A 20,149-nucleotide genomic window follows, 5' to 3' on the forward strand; every position below is an offset into this window, starting at 1 on the left:
TTTTTTTGGTCTGTAATCACTTATAAATCACTCTGCAGAGCACAGTTATCATTGGAAAATTTTGTAACTTCGCATATCAGAGGCCTATAGAGGTCCCTTTCAGCGCATAAAATTTTGAAGGTCAAAGGTCAAGGTCACTTTGTCGCAAATCAGGGGAGTCGACGAAACCCTTATTTTTTGAGTAATTTTGATCGGATCGTCTTCAAACTTCATGGGAATATAGTTCATGGTCTGGCGCTCAGCTGATTAAGTTTTGGTGGCGATTGGCCTTGACCTTCATGGTTAGCGCCTCAGGTCAAACATATTTGACCCCAAGGTCAAATTTTCAAGTTTTAGGAACCATATCGTGTAGTACCTCAAATTGAACACCTCGATGAGTGCTTTCTAGATATGTCAAGCTTGAGACATTATGACGTCATTTGGTGACGTTATGAGGAAAAAGCATATTTTTCATGGTTACTCTGTAGAACGATTCTCATCGGAATCTCTCGTAGGCAGATATTCCTCAAGGAGTCACTCCTGGTGGATAGCAGCTCTGTTCACCTCAGTGTGACCTTAAAGAAGTCACACGTGGTCACCTTTTGGCAAGATACGGGTCACCCTGCGGGTGACATTGGTTTATTAGTTTGTTGATTAACAGGTGAGAGGCTTGATGCAATAAACTCAAAAGAGGTGGGAAGACGAACATGGCGCCAATTTTGTCCAAGTGGCCAAGCATAATGCATTGTGTGATGAAAACAACACTTCCGGATCAGAATACGTGTTTGTCTCCTTCAAGCCAGAAAATTACCGGTCTTGCCAAAGAATGTATTTCAATTGTTTGAATGTTGCTGATCTCTCTGAGAATTATACACATCCGTTAAAGGACAGATTGGGTGTGGGCGATTAGCGCCCACAACGAGACCATGCCGATGCAAAAACAAAGAGGATGGCTAATTTTGATGAAAAAAAACTAATTATGACTAACATTTGTGCTTCAGCTGTCTGGCAACTGACATTTGTGTGTTTGACACGGAAGTCATCATTTGTCAGGTCAGGTCAAGTCAGATCAGATCTGTGACTTGCTACAGGTATCATGTAAACATGTACTAACCTGTTTCATGGTTGGGTTGGCGGCAACTAAACCGTCTCCGCCACCTGGTTTTTTGGTGAGGAGGGTGTTTGGATATGGACACCCAGCAGGATTAAAAACAAAACCACTCAAAGGGCGAGTGCCCAACTGTGTCTGCAGACGTCCTCCTGCAGTTTGGTTACTTTTTATTTGGAGGTTGGTGGCAGGATTTGCACTCCGGCCACTGTAAAACACTTCACTCCGCAAAACATTCCAAAAGCAAAAAGAAAACTGAAAACCCACTCCGTGGGAGTACCTCCTGTGCAGCATCCCATCGCAGGGCAGCTCACCGGATCACCGGATGCTGAGGTGTCATCCACCAGACGGCGGTCTCCTTGGGTTAACCTGAGGCGGTCCCTTTGGTTGGGTGCCTGGAATGTCCTATCCCTAAGACAGGATGATCACTTGTCTCTGTTATCATCTGAGCTCAAGCGTTTGGACATCGGTATTGCAGCACTCTCTGAGGTTCGGAGGCCGGATTGCGGCGAGATCATGGTGGGTGGTTACACCTACTATTGGTCTGGTCGCTCTGATGATTACCATGCCCAAGTTGTTGCTGTAGCTGTGTCCCATAAGCTGACTCGAATGATAATTGAGGTAACACCGGTCAACGAGTGTATAATGAGACTAAGGATTCGTCACTCCTTGGGTGTCATGTCCCTGATCTGTGTATATGCTCTGACTGAGGCGAGTGATCTCACTGTGAAAGACACATTCTATGCCACACTCAACTCTGTGGTCGATCAGTGCCCCAGACGAGATACTCTTCTAGTCTTGGGGGATTTCAATGCATCGACAGGAACTGATAGGGATGGTTATGAGACGTGTGTTGATCCCCATGGGTCTGGAACTATGAACCTGAATATCATTAAGTTCCTTGACTCTGCAAAATGTCATGGACTGTGGGTGGCTGGTTCATGGATTCAGTACCCACAAGCTCATCGCTGGACTTGGTATTCCAATTCTGGTGAAGTAGCAAAGGAGATTGACCATGTCCTCGTTGTTGGTCGCTGGAGGATGATACAGAACTGCAGGGTCTACCAGAGTGCTCAGTTCCTCAACACTTACCACAGACCTGTTGTAGCAACTCTGAAGTTGCACTTTAAATCCAGGAGAATGGTACCATCCCAACCGAGGCTCGATGTTGGCAAGCTCAAGGATGAGAGGGTAGCTGAGGAGTTTGCGAACAGGCTGAGTGGAGATTTGGGGGGTTTGGGTGCTTTGGGGGGTCCTGAAGAGTTGTGGAGTGCCTTCAAGACCACCGTCCTTGATGTTGCCGGTGGATGTCTTGGAACTCACTATAGGGTGAAGAATTTTGGCTCTCAAGGGACACTGGATACCATTGACCAGAGTCGCAGGGCCAGGCTGATTGGCAGAGCTGAGCTGTTCAGGGAGCTGAGGCGTAAATCTGTACGGGCACTAAGGGTGGACAAGGAGGCCTATGTGTAAGGAATCTGTTAGAGGGGAGAGCATCACCTGTGGTCAAGTGCTTCTCGTTCTGTTTACAGGGGAATTCGCGCATTGCGGTCCTCCAAGCCCATCCCTCAGTGTAAAGCAGTTAGAGCAGAGGGTGGGGGGCTCTTGACAGAGGAGTCCGAAGTGAAGTCCTGCTGGGCCGGTTACTTTGAACAGCTGTACCAGGCTGACCCGCCAGCTATTGATTTGGATATCAGGGGTGTTACTATCCCTATTGCTGACCCTCCAATCAACTGTGTCCGACCTTCGTTTTTGGAAACAGACTGCGATGAACTGATTGAAATGGGGTGAAACTCCTGGGATCTGTGGCATCCATGCCGAACTTCTCAAGGCTGGTGGAAATGCTGCACTCGTGTCGTTGCATGCAGTTTTGTGCTCTGCCTGGAACACAGGCATCATCCCAACTGACTGGAAGAGGGGCCTTGTTGTCCCTCTCTGGAAAGGGAAGGGTGATCGCCAAGACTGCAACAACTACCGAGGGGTGACGCTGCTCTCAGTGCTGGGAAGGTCTTTGCTTGGATAATTCTTGATAGGGTTCGCCACCATCTCTTTGAGCACCAGCGTCCAGAGCAGTCAGGCTTTACACCAAAGTGGTCAACGATTGACCGTATCCTTGCTCTTCGGGTCCTTACCGAACGCAGACGAGAGTTTTGGCAGGGGCTGCTTGCAGCCTCTGTTGATCTCTGTGAAGTGTTTGATTCAGTGAATCGGGATGCCCTGTGGAGGATTCTTGGTCTTCGTGGGGTGCCACAAAAACTGATCTCTCTGATGTCTGAACTATACTCTGGTATTGTGAGTGCTGTGAGATGTGGTCTTACCATCTATGACTGATTTCCAGTTGTTACTGGAGTTCGTCAGGGGTGTGTACTGGCCCCCACACTTTTCAGCACTTGTATGGACTGGATTCTGGGGAGGATGTCGGAGAGATCAAGCTGCTGTACATCGTTTGGGAATGTCACAATCTATGACCTTGATTTCGCAGATGATGCAGTCATCTTTGCGGAGACTCTAGATATCCTTTTGGGGGCACTCAAGGTGCTGAATGAGGAGTCTGAGCCGCTGGGATTATGGGTTTCCTGGCTCAAAACTAAGATCCAGGTTTTCAATGACATCTTGGATGCTGCTATCTTGTCTGTACCCATTTGTGGTGAGGATGTTGAGGTCACTAAGAGATTCACTTTCCTTGGCAGTGATATTCAAGTCTCTGCCGGCTGTGATCCAGAGGTCAACAGATGTCTGGGTCGGCCCTGGAGAGTCATGGATTCGCTGGATCATGGGGTGTGACGCTGTCGGTACCTGTGCAGGAGGATGAAAGTCGGAGTCTTCAGGTCCTTGGTGTTTCCAGTCTTGCTGTATGGATGTGAGACTTGGACTCTGACCAGGGATCTGAGAGGGAGACTTTATTCCTTTGGTACCAGGTCTCTTCGGAGAATCCTTGTCTATCGCTGGTCCTGTTAAATCCAGCAGAGTCCCGTTAAACCATCCACAACTGCCATCACCCTCCAAAAAAATTTGTCTCCAATTATTTTCTCCCTCGGCCCTGCTGTTGGCATTTCCTATTCTCTTTCTGCTGTTCCTTTTGTTATGTTGTGTCCTGATCCGTTCTGTGTTCTAGCTCTTCCATGAGCCTTGACTCTGCATACAATAAAAAAAAGATATTACTGCACATGGCTCGGGTGCATCCTCCACGTATATAGACATGAGAATGTGTTTTCCGAAGTGCCATGAATAGTATCATTCTTGTCTGGCCCGTCCCATGAGTCTGTTGAATAACAGTCAATACGGTCCGTGAATATGCGTCAATCAAGCCCGCAACCAAAACAGGTTGGACACCCCCACTCTCCAACCATTATGCCACAAAATCTGGTTTTATGCTCTTATAATGGCAGAGTAAATATTTGTGATCTGGTTTTTATTTTTATTTTCTGTGGTCGAAGCCGAACGTCTAGCACAGGCTATAAAACAAATTGTTCATGATTCCTTATTTCTGACCCCCCCCATGTTCGGGTGCTAACCTAAATTATTATTCCCCACCTCCACTTGCATGGTTTAGAAGCCATTGCAGACTCAGTTACCTGTCCACTGTGTAGCAATTTTGTTTTTCTTGTCCATTACGATAGCTGGAGGTGTATTCGTTTTTAATTCTTGACAAGTGATTTGCATCCACAATTGGCTGTCGACTGGGTTCGATGCTAATATCTGTTCTTCTTTTTGGTTAGCTCCGACACTGTGCAGTGCGTGCAAGTATTAGACCATTTGCATCCATTTTACTTATTTCGGAAACCGAAAAGCGCAAGTGACCACTTCACATGAAATCGAGTCCGTAGGAAGCTCCACCAACAAATCCAGGCATTTCAATTCACCGTCACTGCGGTCTTCATTACTGAAAGGTGCAGCTTATCGCTGGACGAAAATGAGTCCGACTGGAGGCCCCTTTCTGCACGACCATCTCGCTTTCGCCAGTAAAATGTCACGTCTGAGTGTGCGAAGAGAGACTGTGCACTTCAAACACTACCCACTCTTGACATTCCAGCACAAAGGTACAAAGGTTTTTTTCTTTTACCTCATCTGCTGAGTGACTGCGTGCATTGTTAATGGCACTGGCGCTGTTAGCCGACGCATTGATTGGGATAATTTATGGTGCGAGTTGTTGCTTACATCGTGCTTTTGATTTCCACTTGCATACCTTTGGCCATCCAGCTTCCTGCAGGTAACAGAGGATGGCGGTAAACGTCTGTATAAAAAAAAATAATAATCTGGTCGTAAAGGTGAAGTCGAGTGCTGGGAAGAAGGTGGGTGATATAGGGTGCAGTGGGTGTGGAGGGCAGCGTACGATGTTGTGCAAATTGAACTCGAACCCAGGATTAAAATTCCAAATTGAATCTCCAAAACTAAACTGTGCTCGTGGATCCGTGCTCGTCCACGAGATGGACCCAAAATCCGACGCACCGTTTGATTTCGCGACTTTGCCTTCCAACAACCATTAGCACTTTTTGTAGCCTCTATTTTCAGCAAGAATGATATTTGTAATTTTTAACATGCCTGATCCCCTACTTTGCGTCCACGCAGGCCTCCGAACAAGACGTGTTGAAGGCGGTCATCAAATGGGGAGAGTATCATCTTATCAAACGCATGGAAGACAGAGGTGAGTGAACCCTTTTCTCTGCTCCATGCATGACATCATGCGGAGAGGACATGGGTGGAGGTGTAAGAGTTCCCTCACACGGTTGATTCTCCGACCGTTGCTTTTATTCTGGCGACTAAGTACATGGGGGTTAAGGGTGGAAGGGTTGGTACGGGGCAGGAGGCCGTTAAAGCCACATCAAACGTTATTAATTTTTAATTTATCGAGTTGTGCTTGGTATCATATTTGCATTTAGACCCAAAGGAATAAGGGGACTCGCTTATTTTGCGGGTAATTACAGACACCAGCATGTTTTTGCACTCGCAGCTGACTCGGAAACATTTCGTTGAACCTCGAGCCGAATCGATGTGACATGTTATACGAGGAAAATTAAATGGTGGTGAACGCACGATTCAGCATTTCGATTTTGAAAATGGGAATTGATTCTTGGAGGAAGAGTCATTCTGACTTGAGTTAGTAAAACCATGGATGCAAAACAAGTTGTGTTTTGATTTTGGATTAATTTTTCATTACGAGATTCCAGGTAGTGGATTCCTGGCAGGAGTTATGCCGGTCAATTCACCGTCAGGCTGATTATACCCGCAGGAGAGCCGTCCATTTCTGAAGCTATAAAATGCAGAGCCCTCGAGTGTACTGCGCTTTGCTCCCGTAGGAGGTGTTGGCTTCATGCATAGTTTAGTTTCCATTTGATTTGCATTTTTTCTGGTTCTGTAGGTCATCGCTTTGAGGATTGAGGGTCACCTTGTGGTTATTTCGAGTTGCACTGCGGGACGAGTTTTTGGTAGTTTGAACTTCTTTTGCCTTTTAACATTCATCATCTTCACTCCTTCCTCTTAATAGCTTTCTCCTTGCAATGACCGTCTGCCCAGTAATCTGTTTCCATTTGCCATGTACCAGAGCTGCTCACCTTTTACTGGTGAATCATGCGCCACCATGCGTCTGGTGACACCCTGTCTTGCCACCTCCGCAGAGCCCAACCTTCTCAACAGCACTGCTCACAGTGTCAGCAAGAAGGGTATACGTCGCAAAGACCTGGATCCCGAAGAGCTGCGAGAGATGCTTTCGCCTCTGTTGCCTTGTCTGCGCCTTGAGCTACTCCTGCCGGCAAATGCAGACACCCTCACCAACGCCGTCAGTGCATGCTGCGCGTACACACACCACACGCACACGCACAATGCCAGAGAAAAATGAAGCTTGAGGCTGGAGAGAAATGTTGAGAAACCTTTTAGTTTGGTAGAAAGTGTGACCAAAAAAACCCAGCAAACAAACGTGTGGCTACGTAAGAAATGTGTCGGCACATCGGTTAGTGACTGTATAATGTGACATTTCATCAACGCTATATTTGTTATCATTGATAGTACGATTATTGTTGTCAGATTTTGCCGGCCTTTGATCCCAAATTGAAATGAGCATCAAATTAGAAGGAACGTGCCAATTTAGAAATTCTTTCAACCAATCGACGCAGCTGAGGCCGATAATGTACTTAACTAGAACGACACTCGGTCGAGTGCATACCTCCACCAGGCTGAACAGTTTGTTTTGTATCCCACCGATAGGCTGGATCTGAATCCGGACCTGATCCAAAATCGAATTGGCTTGTTCTCGTCGCCTACCCAACTCGTCCACCAAATTTCTTTTTCCGAATCCGTCGACAACTTTTTGAGACATCGTGCTCTTTATTGTTTTTGGCCCTCTCTCTCTCAATGGTGAAGGATCGCTTAAAATATTCTCATATCCGGATCTTCACGAAAATCGATTCAATTTGTTCTTGTCACACACCCAACCTGTCCACCAAATTTCGTTTGAATCCATCCATTATCTTTTTAGATATCCTGCTCACAGGCAGGCAGACAGGCAAACAAACAGGGGTGAAAACACAACCTCAGTCGACCTTCGGTGGCAGAGGTTAAAATAGGACCGCCTGTCCTGAAGCTTACCTCGATCAGGAGTAAGAGTCACTCAAACCCCCCGCAGACCTCCTTAGACCCTGAATTTTTTGTTGCCGTGTACAAGCGAAGGTACATTGTGGGTGATGAAGGTTGTGGTCAAGTTTCGTTGAAATTGTGAGTGTAGTTCTGAGAAGAGAGCAAATACCTATTTTGGGGGAGTCAAAACTCTCCCGTAGAGACCCCCTCAATGATTGCAGATTTTTATGCAGACGATAAACTTTGGTGCATCACTGGTGATGAACGTTGTGGTCAAGTTTCATCAAAGCCGTGTGTGTAGTTTCGGAGAAGAGAGCAAATACCTATTTTAGGGGAGTCGATTCCCTCCTGTAGACCCCTTTAATGAGCACAGATTTTGATGTGGTCGATACACTTTGGTATGTCATGGGTGATAAAGGTTGTGGTCAAGTTTCATCAAAATTGTGTGTTTGTTTCAAGTGACAATGACTGAAGTGTTTACGCACTGACTCACTCACTCACCGACGGTCACTGCTCGATCGCATAAGCTCACCTGACTAAAGTCAAGGTGAGCTAAAAATGAATGTCCACCGACGAATTGTTTGTCTTATCGTTTTCGTTTTTTTCATCAAATGTTGTACTGTTCGGGAGCACAATGCCTACGCTAATTGCATGCCCACCTTCCTTCCCGATTCACCCCTCAGCTAAAGCGTGGCCTCATCAGCCACCCCCCGTCCGACATGCTGCCGTCGGACGATAAGAAAGGCAACGCATGGCTGCGAGGCAGGCAGGGAAACGTCGGGGTGAAACCTCGGCTTTTCACACCTTACGTCGAAGAGGCCAAGGTGTGCTTAATGGTACCTATGTTATAATCGATTTGATAATGTGTGGTCAAAGGATGTTGGAGTAGATCGATTGTGGTTCCGATTACTGCAAAGAGACCAAGCTTGTGTTACGTTTGCACCTCCATGGTGTGGCACGATGATACACTTCCTGTAATATCGGCGCCTGGAGTTTGAATTATACTTGGACCAAAGGATCCATAACCTTGACTTGGCTTATGGAAGCGAGCATCAATTCACGCTGTAACAAATAACATGAACTCAAGCGAAGGTATCGTCAAACACAATTATGACGCCTCTCCTCAGTGCAGAGTCCCATGGAGGCATGAACTGAGTTGTTTTTTTCTAACCTAAGTGCTAAGTTGTTTTCGCTTTTTGATCATGGTGTTCCTTGAAAGATAAAGGGCTGTCGATACATTTATGTACACACAAAGAACGTGTTTTTATTTTCTCTTCCCCGAACACCATCCTCCTCTATCCCCGTGTGTTTGCAATGTGCACACTTGTGACGTCGATTCCACCATGGCACGGGCATCGTGGGCCTATTCGGACGGGTCGTGGATGGTGTACCGAGTACTTTCCAAGTTCTTGTTGCGTTGATGGGATCGAACAGTGTTATTTGCACGGCCATTTACTCTCCAGCTGTGCATGACGTCTCTTTTCTTTCGAACGGTTCTTGGAAACAGTTCAACGCTCTGCAGTTTACAAGGCTGTGTAGTCGGAGTCGAGCACGCCCTCATCTGAGATCGAAACTGAACCTGTGGCCTTTAATTTTTTTTCTGCCTTTCCCTTTACACAAGCAGTAAAGCGTGGAAATGCTTATAATGGAAGATTCATTCATTAAAATAAATAAGAAACTCTTTTCAAGGTCAATGTATTTGCAATGGGCACCAAGCAATTTATTTATTTTGGCTGATGGTTGAAGTTTACTTCCGATTTTATAATTTTATCAACCAGGTGTTTGCCTTTTCATGCCTTATGTTTCCGGGTGGCCGTACGTGCGTATGTGTACGTCTACGTACGTCGGTTCGATCTAATTTTCTCTGTGTTCTCCGCAACCGCTTCTCTGATTGACACGAAATTTTCACCATCGGTGTGACTACTCACGTAGAATGTTTTCATGATGATTATGATGTTGCAGGTCACACGGTGTGGCAGCCATGCTGTAAAAAAGGAAACACTTTGGACCTCTGTATCTCCGAAACCGCTCCATGGAAAAAAATTTAAACTTGGTGCATGTGAAGTACTCCCCATGGGAAACAAGTTTGATTTTTTTTTTTTGATGATGATGTCATGGGTGGCTTCGTTATGATGCCATAATCGCATGCGTACTTCGAACGCGCTATCCGATCAGTAAGAAAAATTTTGACCGTCATCTCGGGCTAAATTGTATGGGGAGAAAAAAAATTGATGACATCATCGGTCATGTGGTTCGGGAGCCATACATTTCTTAACATAAAAACCTTTAAAAATATTCTCCGAAACGGCTGAACAGATCGAGGTGAACCTTTACACGTATGATCGCCTACCCATGAAGAACAAAAAGTTCTCCACCTATGATGTCATAGGTCACTTGGTTTGGCAGCTATGATATTTTAAAGAACTAGTACGTGCCCGTACGTGCGTGGCCGTACTTGCAAAAAAAAACTTAAAAAAAAACTTTCAAACCGCATGCCAGAAACAACAACCACACAGGCCGTTCCTTCGCTCTCGTAAACGACGACTGGATTGGGGCAATGTGTTTATCTATAAACGCGCATAAGAAATCGAGAAATTATGAGAATATAGTAAGTCATCACTATCCGGAAGTCCGTACGTTGTAACCCGGAATGGGGAACGCGGCTGAGGATCTCTTCCCCAACGGCCACGCCTACGCAGCAACGTGTCCTGTCATTGGTTTGGTAAATAAATGGCCATAACTTGGGAAGCACTTGTCCGATGAATATCAAACCTTGAAAAGGCACATACTCAGGTCCCCAACAATATACCTGGCAAGTTTCAATTAGATCGGACCAGTGGTTGTCGAGAAACAGTGGTCACGCGCGCACACACACACACACACACACACACACACACACACACACACACACACACACACACACACACACACACACACACACACACACACACACACACACACCTGGAATTATAGATAGATAAACCTTAAAAATCCCCTTCTCCAGAACTACTTGACAGATCTAGGAGAAACTTTTCACCCACATGTTTCCCAAGCCTTGGGGCTACCAGGGTGTTCACGAATAATTATTCGGTCGCATGGTTTGGCAGCCATGTTGGATTGAACGAAAATCTTTAAAAATATTATTTCTCTTGAACCGCTTGTTCAATTGAAGTGAATCTTCACAATTATGATCCAGTCGTGATGGTGAATACGCGTTTTAAATATCAACCTGATCAGATGTATGGTCTGGCAGTGAGAATTATTTAATATTTTGATTCTGCGTTCAGAGATTTAAATCAAACTTGGTACAAATATGTGTAATAATGTAATGATGTGAGTGGAGGCATATCTGGTGACGTCGCGACATCGAAGAGTTCCATTCTTGTTTTATATATTACTGTCAGTGTCGGACCACTGCTGTTAGAAACTTTTTCAGCATGCTTACCACCGTACAGACATCCATTACTCAATATTGTTACGAATTCTGCGCCCGCCCAGCGTGCGAACAGCCGCTTTAGCCAATGGCGGCCGTCTCGCCCACCGGACGGACAATTCAGTCGCGACTTTCCAGAACAACGCCGAAAACCAGTCACGGGTGTGCTCCAATGCGCACACCACGGCCAAGTCAATGTGCTACCCGCGCGCGACAGGGTCAATCGCCGAATTAATCAATATACCTAAGTATCCGCGCGGGCAGCCAACCGAGAGACCGTACCTCAGCGAGGCCTGCTCGGACACGAACCGCTTAAGCGGTTCGTTCCGTTCTGGGATAACCGAGCGGTTTATTATCGCGAGACCTCGCTGGACCCAATTCTTATATCGGCTATTAAAAAGCCTGCTATTATTCCGAGAGCAATACGGCGGTTCGATGGGGAAGGAGGACACAACGAACAGGATAACATTCACACAAGGACATTTATTTATACTAGCACGTATGCATTTATGCAAGGCAAAGAAAGGCACAACAAGAAGAACTACAACCGTCTATTATTATTATTTACAAGCACTTACACAGTTCTACTTGCGGGACATGGCGCCACAACATTCACACAAAAATAAAAGCAAAGAAAGACCCCTTCACAGACAAGGGAGCCAGACTGGACCCGTCGGCCTTTATGTTCAAGGAGCTTGGTTGACCGAAGGAACTCCAAGAGGCCGCCGCTGGTTACCTTCACCCTCGTGGTGACTTGGTTTGGCGACCCTCGGTGGACCTTCTCAAGCTCCTCACCGACTGCGAGGACTCCAGGCTCGAACGCGGCTGCCCACAACTCCACACTTCCGAGACCTCCACCGACTCGCTGCTCCACCCAGACCGAGACCTTCACCGACCCGACCAACAACCAACCCATAGACCAAGACAGCTCGACAGCCGCTCGACAGACCCCTTCGCTCTTCCAGCACGGGCTTTTATCCCCCTTGACTTCCCGCCCCGCCCTCCTTCCAGCTCCTGCGGGAAACTTCCAGAAGGGGGGCGTTTTCCTCGTGGGTCAGGGTTTTTCATAGCAGTCATTCCTGGTCGCTCTTCTTTATTCTCTCTCCACTCACCCCTCCCCCGTCCCGAAGCGCGGGAAAGTAAGAGGAAAAATCCGTGCGTTATCGGAACGCCTTCTTCTTTCTCCATGGCAGAGATGGTTTTTAATGCGAGAGGGTTGTAGCGTGGTTGTGGAGATGGTGATTGGTGATGTGGTTGGTGGTTGAGGTGATCATGGTTATTGTAATGGTGGCGTGGTTGGGCGCTTGTGGAAAAGGTGGTTGGTGGTGTGGTTAGTGGTTGAGGTGATTGTGGTTGTTGTAATGGTGGCGTGGTTGGCGTTGTGTGGTGGTCGTGAGGGTGGTGTGGTTGGGCGCTTGTGGAAAAGGTGGTTGGTCCAAAATAACGATAGCAAAGAATAACGGCTAACTCAAAGATCACAGCCCCGTCCACACGAATAATATCCATTAAAACAACGGTGGGGAAATCTAACTGAACACGGACTTAGTGATATAACTGATCTTGGGGATATCCTTTACGATGCTCGGCGAATTTCCACAACCGTAACAATATCATCCCTGTAGTCACGGTGTTGTTTTTTTTCGAATGCAGCCTGTTGCTGCTGGTTGCATCATTGCTGGGTGCACAGCTGTGCCGCTGATGCAGTGCCCCTTGTTCCCAATAAACTGGTACTCCTTTTTCTCACCACGGAAGGATGATAGGCTGAGTCAACCCATCTAGTGTTAACGGCATGATGGGGGTTCCAACTCAAGACCCTGAGATCTTAAGCCAATACTGGGCTGAGTCATGGTGTTAAAATGGAAACAAGCATTTGATTTTGCTCTTTTATCGGTGCAGGCAATTATTTATCACAAATCAGCTCGCCACACGTGGTAACGTAGTGTTCATTAACCCATGCATCTGTGCCGTGGTTTACCGAGGCACGTAGCCAGATCATGCCAAGCTGTCTGTTTGTCTCCATTTGAAGGCTTCCTCCACTCATGGTAACCTCACGTCCTTTTCTGGGGGGTTTTTTTGAGAATGTTGTAGAGATCACTCAGGCCTTCAAGCCATTGAAAGTACTTTTGCTGAGAGTTTGTTGTTTTTTTTTTCAAAATAATTTGAGGCTGGAGTTTTGGATCTCATTAAAATCTACAGTATCTTTCTCAATAAAATGAGTTTGTAAGTAGAACTACTTGTCCTCTCGAAAGTTGGAAGAACAAATGTATTTCAACTGCAGTATTTACCAACCATGGCCTCCCTCGAATGGAACCTTAAGCAGATAGATACATGTGACGGACTCACCCGACTGGCCAGTCCTAATCAACTAAAATGAGAATTTGTCTTAAAAAAAAAACAAAAAAACCCTCAATCCTTCATTATTGAAAGCTTAGTCTTTGTTAAATACCTTCACATCAACTTGGATAAGATCTGAAATGGTCTAATCCTCAACATATGACTTTCATCTTTGTCCTTAAAAGAACATACAGCAACCCTGCAATTCTATTCGGGGATGAGCTCTTTGTGAAACCCCAGTTAATGGAGATTGTTAATGATGGACCCATTGTGTTGTTCTCGTGGCTATTAACTACGCCTGATTATTTATCACAGTCATTGCATTGTATCGGAATGCTGCGGACAGGCGGTGCTGGCTGAGCAGACGGCTGTGCATGCGGATAAAGAACGGCACCGCTGGGCCCGTGTTTCCAGCATCCCCGACACCTTGTACATGGTGGATGGCGGTGTTCCCAGGCCACATCCTCATGGTCCATTGGGATTTGGCACAGCACCTTTGCACGACCCACCTCCACTTCTGACTGTTGTAGGAAACGAGATCCCAGGTACTGATGGCTCTGAGTGTTGTACGAAATATACAGGGGCATTTCATCCTGCTGTGTACCAGTGCTGAAATATGTAGGAGCAACAGTGCTCTCCCGCATTCTGTAGTGCCCTCACTGACGGTCATGCGGCAGCTGGTGAAGCGTTATCGAGAGCTCCGGGGGAGTGGTGTGGCACGTCACGCCCTGGCACTGCCGTGCAGTGACACTGGCTCTATCACTCGATACGTGCAACTTCGTGTTTTGCGAGAAGCTGGCCTTCCGGATTTTTCCCTTGACCTCCTGCAAGTAAGATTTCTCTCTGCACTCTTCCCCTCCATCCCCCCCCCCTTCCCCACCATTCACAGCCCTCCCACTCCCCCACCTGTAATCATCACAATGTTTTATCATAACCTTGCTATAAGCATTCTGCCCTCTTGTGGTTTGAAACAAGTTTACCTTTTCTGTTGAATTTCTATTCTGGCCTTAGTGTTTGCCGAATTTATCTGAACCATTCTATCCTCACTGCTTTTGGTACGTCTATGTCCGTTCTTTAACCTTATGGCAAGGCAATACTTGCAATGTAATCATTTTCAAATTCTCTTCTTACATGGTAGAATATTTCACTTGCCAATTTTGGAAGTAGTTTTTGTGTTGCCTATCTAATGTGTAATGGCTTCCATGGGACCCATCCTGCAGGCCTTCATGATATTGTCATACGTCGGGGCGCTCGCTAACGCAGACCCTCTGCGCTGGAGGTCCAAGACCTCCGTGAATAACCAAATGATCCTTCAAGCTCCTGTGAGCTCCTGCGAGCGGATTACTCTTGCCTGTGTTTCCATGCTCAACTCGCAGGAATATTTATTGCAACTTAATATTCCCCAAAGCCTGTTCAAACACATAACGAAACTGGTGGTTGGTCCAAGTGCATGTGAAAGCAAGAAGGTGGGAACACGTTTCTTACAATTAAAAAGATTTATATAAAGCACAACTAAAAGGGGGGGTGGGGGGGTGACGAGACTAATAGCACACGTACCTAATAACAGCAATAAACTACAGAGTTCATCGAACATGATACCCTGCGCAATGTTACTTCAATCTTACTTCAATTTAAATAAAATAATGATTTTACAGATCGTTTTTAAAATCCAAAAGTTTAGTGCTGTTGAAGTAGTACCGAAGCAGTTCCTAACAGCACCCTCATACATCACCCTGTTGAACCTTTATTTAAATTGAATAACTACAAAACTGGAGGTTCTTGGAAGTATTATGATGGACAATTTGTATATTATAGTGTTCAAGTATATAATTAAATTTAAATAAAATAAAGATTGTAAAAGTCATATAAGAATGAAATCCGGGTTTTACCGCCATTTTCCGTAATGTCTCTTACATCACCCTATCTATTACATTACATGAGCTCTGCGTGCCTGTTGTTTGTGTCCATTACGACATCTTTAAAAACAGTTTCCTGTTTGGAATGATTTCAATTTTGGTTGACTTGCCAGACAGGCATACGGAGTAAAAAAAATTATGTCGCTCCTCTCCGCTCATTTGTGATTGTGATGAAGTCAGAGGAAAAATATGGTAAAACGAATCACTTGTCTTCCTCTTCATGTTCCGTTTCATGTTCAAAATACAACATTTGAAATAAATAAGTTGTTCCTCGATTATAAGCTGATAAGACAGACAGACAGATAGATGGACTGACATAAACCAATTGCTTAACCCTGCTTTTCGCTTCGTGTGCTTGGGGTAATGAAACTAAAGAACCAAACCCCAGCTCTGATGCCATTGACACTGACTTTCACAATGAAGAGGACAAGCAATGACTTGAGAAAATGAATCGGCGTGTCTACGCCACTCTGTCACCACGTGGATGGTCCAGCTCAATCCGCTGTGCGAATGGTGAGACGGCTGGCATCCCTCGCAGCGCAGAGTTCAAGCAGAGTTTGATGCTCGTGGGGGGGGGGGGGAGAGACAGAGAGAGAGCAGCTTTTATGCCCTTTGTGCCTGCCTTCCAGCATGTGGCTACTTCTGCAATTGGATGCTCCCTGTCCCTGGTAGGCATTAATTGTCTGCCCACTTGGGGTAAAGCCCTCTTTAAGGGTTCATGGGACATTCAATGGCCATGTGTGCAGCACTTTGTATGCCTGTTTGCACCCAACTCAAGTCCTCTACCCTGCCTCACCTGTATACAGGAGCTTTTACATGACAACATCCTTACCCTATGCTGCTTTATAATGGACGGTCACTGCCTCCCCAGTGCACATATTTCATACGATTTAATGCTGCCATATCCCTTATGCAGGTTTAAGTCTAACCTACTCGAGCACATGCTCCATACTATTTTTTTTTTTTTTTGTATACCTTGGTCGAGGCTCGTATGAGAGCTAACACACAACTCAAAGCAAGGAGGCATGAGACAAGAGGGGCGGGAGTGGAAGGGACAAAACAGTGGGGAACAGACACATTAGGTGAACTGTGGAAGGGAGAGGGATGGGGATGGGACGGGGAACATGGCGAAGAGAAGATGGACATTTCAGGGACTTTCAGGAAGGAAAGCAGGAGAAATGAAGGAAGTGGGCTTGGGTGGATTATCGGGGGTAGAAAAGATCGAGGATTTGGATGGGGGAAGATAAGAGGTGGTGGTGAACAGCTGTTTTGAAAGCCTGGAGGTAAGAATGGGAAAGAATAGAGTGAGGAAGTTTATTCCAAAGGCGGGAAAAAAGAGGAATGAAAGAGTGAAGATGAGCAGTGATTCGTGATTTTGGTAGTTTTACCAGAAGGGGGTTGTTGGCGGACCTTGAGCGCCCTGTGGAAATGTGGTGGGGACAAATCGCAGAGAGAGCAGGGGGGGCAAGGCTGGAGAGGAGTCGGTAGAAGACAGAAAGACCAGCGACCAACCTGCGGTGATTGAGTGAGAGGCCCAAAGACTCAGCTTCATTGCGGGGGATGCCGATGATCTTAAATGCCCTGGTTTCGACAGCGTGAAGCCGAGAAAGGTGGGAGGCAGGAGCACCAGCCCAGAGGGGAGAGCAGTACTCCATCAGGCTACGGACAAAAGCTTTGTAAGTGGTCAGGAGCTCAAGAGGGCCGAGGAATGACTTAGCACGACGGAGGATTCCCAGTCGGCGACTGGCTTTTGAGGCGAGGTTGGAAATGTGACTTTCCCAGGAAAGGTCATGGCAGATAGTGAGACCTAGAAGCTTGAAAGAAAAGACTTCTTCCAGAGGATTGTTGAGAAAGTGGATGGGGGGGTTTTGTAAATGGTCCTTTCGAAGAGACATCGTGAGAGTGTGAGATTTGTCTGGATTGAAAGACATGTTCCACGTGTTGGACCAGTTTGTGATTTTATCCAGATCTGCAGTGAGTGAAGAAGCTGCTGCTTGCCGGTCTGAGGGATGACAGATGGTATGGCAGAGGGTGGAGTCGTCGGCAAAGAGAAATAGAGGATTTTCCAGAGAGTCCGAGAGATCATTCATGAAAACCAGAAAAAGAACAGGGCCCAGAACGCTACCTTGAGGAACTCCAGCCTGCACAGGAAGAGGGGATGAAAGAACTCCATTTAGGGCCACACGTTGACTGCGACAGGAGAGGAAGTCTGCGAGCCATGAGTGGAGATGGCCTTGAATACCATGGGAAGAGAGTTTGGTGAGTAGGGCAGGGTGCCAGACTGTGTCAAAAGCACGTGATATGTCCAGGGATACGGCTCGGATTTCCTGTCTGGCATTGAGGACCTCCATCCATTGATGGGAGAGCAGAAGCAGCATATCCAGGGTAGAGTGACCTGGTCTGAAACCAAATTGATGATTGGAAATCAAGCCATTGGAGAAGAGGAAGGATTTCATATCTGAGGCGATGATGGATTCCATCACCTTGCTGATGATTGGGAGAAGGCTGATTGGTCTGTAGTTACAGGGATCTGTTTTTGCACCTTTTTTATGCAGGGCAGTGATGTTAGCAGATTTCCAAGCAGATGGCAGATGACCTTGGGCAAATGAGAGGGTGAATAGAACAGAGAGAGGGTGAGCAAGAGCAGAAGAGCAGGCTTTGAGGACATGTGGGCTGATGCCGTCTGGACCGGTTGCAGAATCTGGCTCGAGGTTTGAAAGCAAGCTCTCCACCTTGTCAGGAGAAAAGGATACAGAGTCCAGGGACAGTTGGGTGCGACTGGGTAAAGTGGGTAGAGATAGTGATGGGTTTAGGACACAAGATTTAGCTGCAAACACTGAGTTTAGACATTCAGCTTTATCAGCTTTATCACTTTATTCTGAACACATTCTACCTATGGATCTCCCCACCCCCATTTTCCATGTAACAATATTATACCTGTGTACATTATTGTAATCCACATCACAGTTTTCCTCTGTAGCCAACCAGTAGGATCGTATATTATCTCCTGCAATATCCAGAAAGTTGAGACACAGTATAAACTGAAATTCCGATGACATTTCTCATGTAATGTCGATCTATGAAACGTCATCTTTCTTCACTTGAGCACTGTTTGATGGGGAATGACGTGATTCATCCATTTACTTCCATTTCTCGTGATGGCGCCAAACAGGAAGTATACCAATTTGGGACACGACCCTTTCTTTGTGTCAACTGAAGAATATTACCTGACAAGGAAATTTACACAATATTCGCTGGAACCATGGCCAAACCAGAGCTTTGAAGGCAAAAATCTAGCCTGATCACTTCATAAAGAGTTCAACCAATCGAGTGTTTTTTGTCTTAATAAACGAAGATAATTTTTATTTGGCCATAAAAGTGCTTAACGAACCGGCCGTAGGAGAGAGTTTCACTGAATTTCTCACAATGGCTCGAGAAAAATGTATAACTTTTTCATATGAATTGTTTTGTGTTGCACCGGATTGCAATATGTACATAAGGACACAATTCTCGCCAAAATGCCGTTCGTTAGCAAGTGCTCAACACAATGGAACTCCGCCGTTTTTTGATAACTCTTTATCACCATGCATTTGGAAGTGCAATTATCTTCTGCCAAGATGTGTTTGTCCACACTCGCACAAAAATATTTTACTTAGTTCTTCAAAACTGGGCTGGCAGGATGGCCTAGAGGTACGCACACTCGCCTCTAGGTTGTCTGACCTCGGTTTCAATCTCGATCCAGCTATAAACTGTCATCCCGATGTTTCACAGGCAGGGTGATTCATCAATGTATGTGCCGTCCTTCAAATGGACGTTACACTTGGCGTCCCGTCTGCCAGCATTAATTAGTGGATGTTAAGGATCAAACGGTGTCCTTCGTGAAGAGTAGGTGAGTATTCGCCGGCACCATGCCCAAATTCCAATTCCCTGCCATAACCAGCAGGGGCCACTGCATCACAAGGCACAGCTGCACTCCCTGCAATGATGTAAATCAGCAGCCACAGGCTGCAACCAAAATGATGGTTATCAACGCAGTCAATGCAGGTGTGTTTTTTGATCGGTAAGTTTTCTTATCTCATTGACTTTTTTTGACTTTGTGCTTTGCTTGTTATTTTTGTTTTTGCAGAATCTTTACAGATACTTCCCAGAGGGTGCATTCGATGAAGAGAGTCCACGACCCACCTTTGGCCTCCCGCCTCGGCGACGCAAGATCCGTAGCATGCCAAGTGCAGAGTCGCTGCTCGGTCTTGACGCAGAGACTTCAACTGCACCCAGCCTCCCTCTGGCTTTGCCTTTTCCTCCTCCACCACCACCCTACTGTCCTCCACCACTTGGCTGTTTTCAGCCAAGGTCTTCAAGCAGAGGCAAAGGCTTTGGTTCGGTACGCTGTCCCCTCACCAATGTGCCCAAACCTTTACCTCCGGAGGATGTGCTACCCGACTGTGCTTCGTGCAACAGTGATATTTCCAGAGGCGCACAGGTCTTTCTTCCCACTCCTTCACTTGCTTTCTTTCTTTATGCTATCCATGCTAAATCTGATAAATTTTGGTATAAGTTAACTCCAATGAGTGTCAAGTCTGATCTGCATAAGGAGCCATGAATTCATGACGTACACAAAAATGGCAGAGAATGCTTGATCCCACGCCCTTCACATATTTCCCCTCCCATGACTCCTGTCTCCTCTCAAACTCCTTTTCCTTTCTCTCGATTTTTCTCTTATATCTCTATCTCTATCTCTATCTCTATCTCTATCTCTATCTCTATCTCTATCTCTATCTCTATCTCTATCTCTATCTCTATCTCTATCTC

General features: G+C 46.1%; 1 protein-coding gene across 7 annotated transcripts in view; it reads left to right on the forward strand.

The window, feature by feature from the left end:
* The window catches only part of LOC147011708 (BTB/POZ domain-containing protein 7-like), a 192,284-nt gene that overhangs the window by 163,190 nt on the left and 8,945 nt on the right, over positions 1-20,149 (forward strand). For 5 of the 7 annotated variants that reach the window (XM_085857691.1, XM_085857685.1, XM_085857686.1 and 2 more), the window contains 6 exons: positions 5,657-5,732; positions 6,703-6,863; positions 8,341-8,481; positions 13,771-13,969; positions 14,076-14,254; positions 19,467-19,820. In XM_085857691.1, the coding sequence (XP_085713817.1) occupies positions 5,657-5,732; positions 6,703-6,863; positions 8,341-8,481; positions 13,771-13,969; positions 14,076-14,254; positions 19,467-19,820 (1,110 nt within the window). The remainder of the gene's footprint in view (positions 1-5,656; positions 5,733-6,702; positions 6,864-8,340; positions 8,482-13,770; positions 13,970-14,075; positions 14,255-19,466; positions 19,821-20,149) is intronic. The other 2 variants (XM_085857689.1, XM_085857687.1) reach the window with 2 other exon arrangements.

This window comes from Eptatretus burgeri, chromosome 15, assembly GCF_056783735.1.
Source record: "Eptatretus burgeri isolate ZD-2024b chromosome 15, Ebu_testis_v1, whole genome shotgun sequence".
Taxonomy (NCBI): Eukaryota; Metazoa; Chordata; class Myxini; order Myxiniformes; family Myxinidae; genus Eptatretus; species Eptatretus burgeri.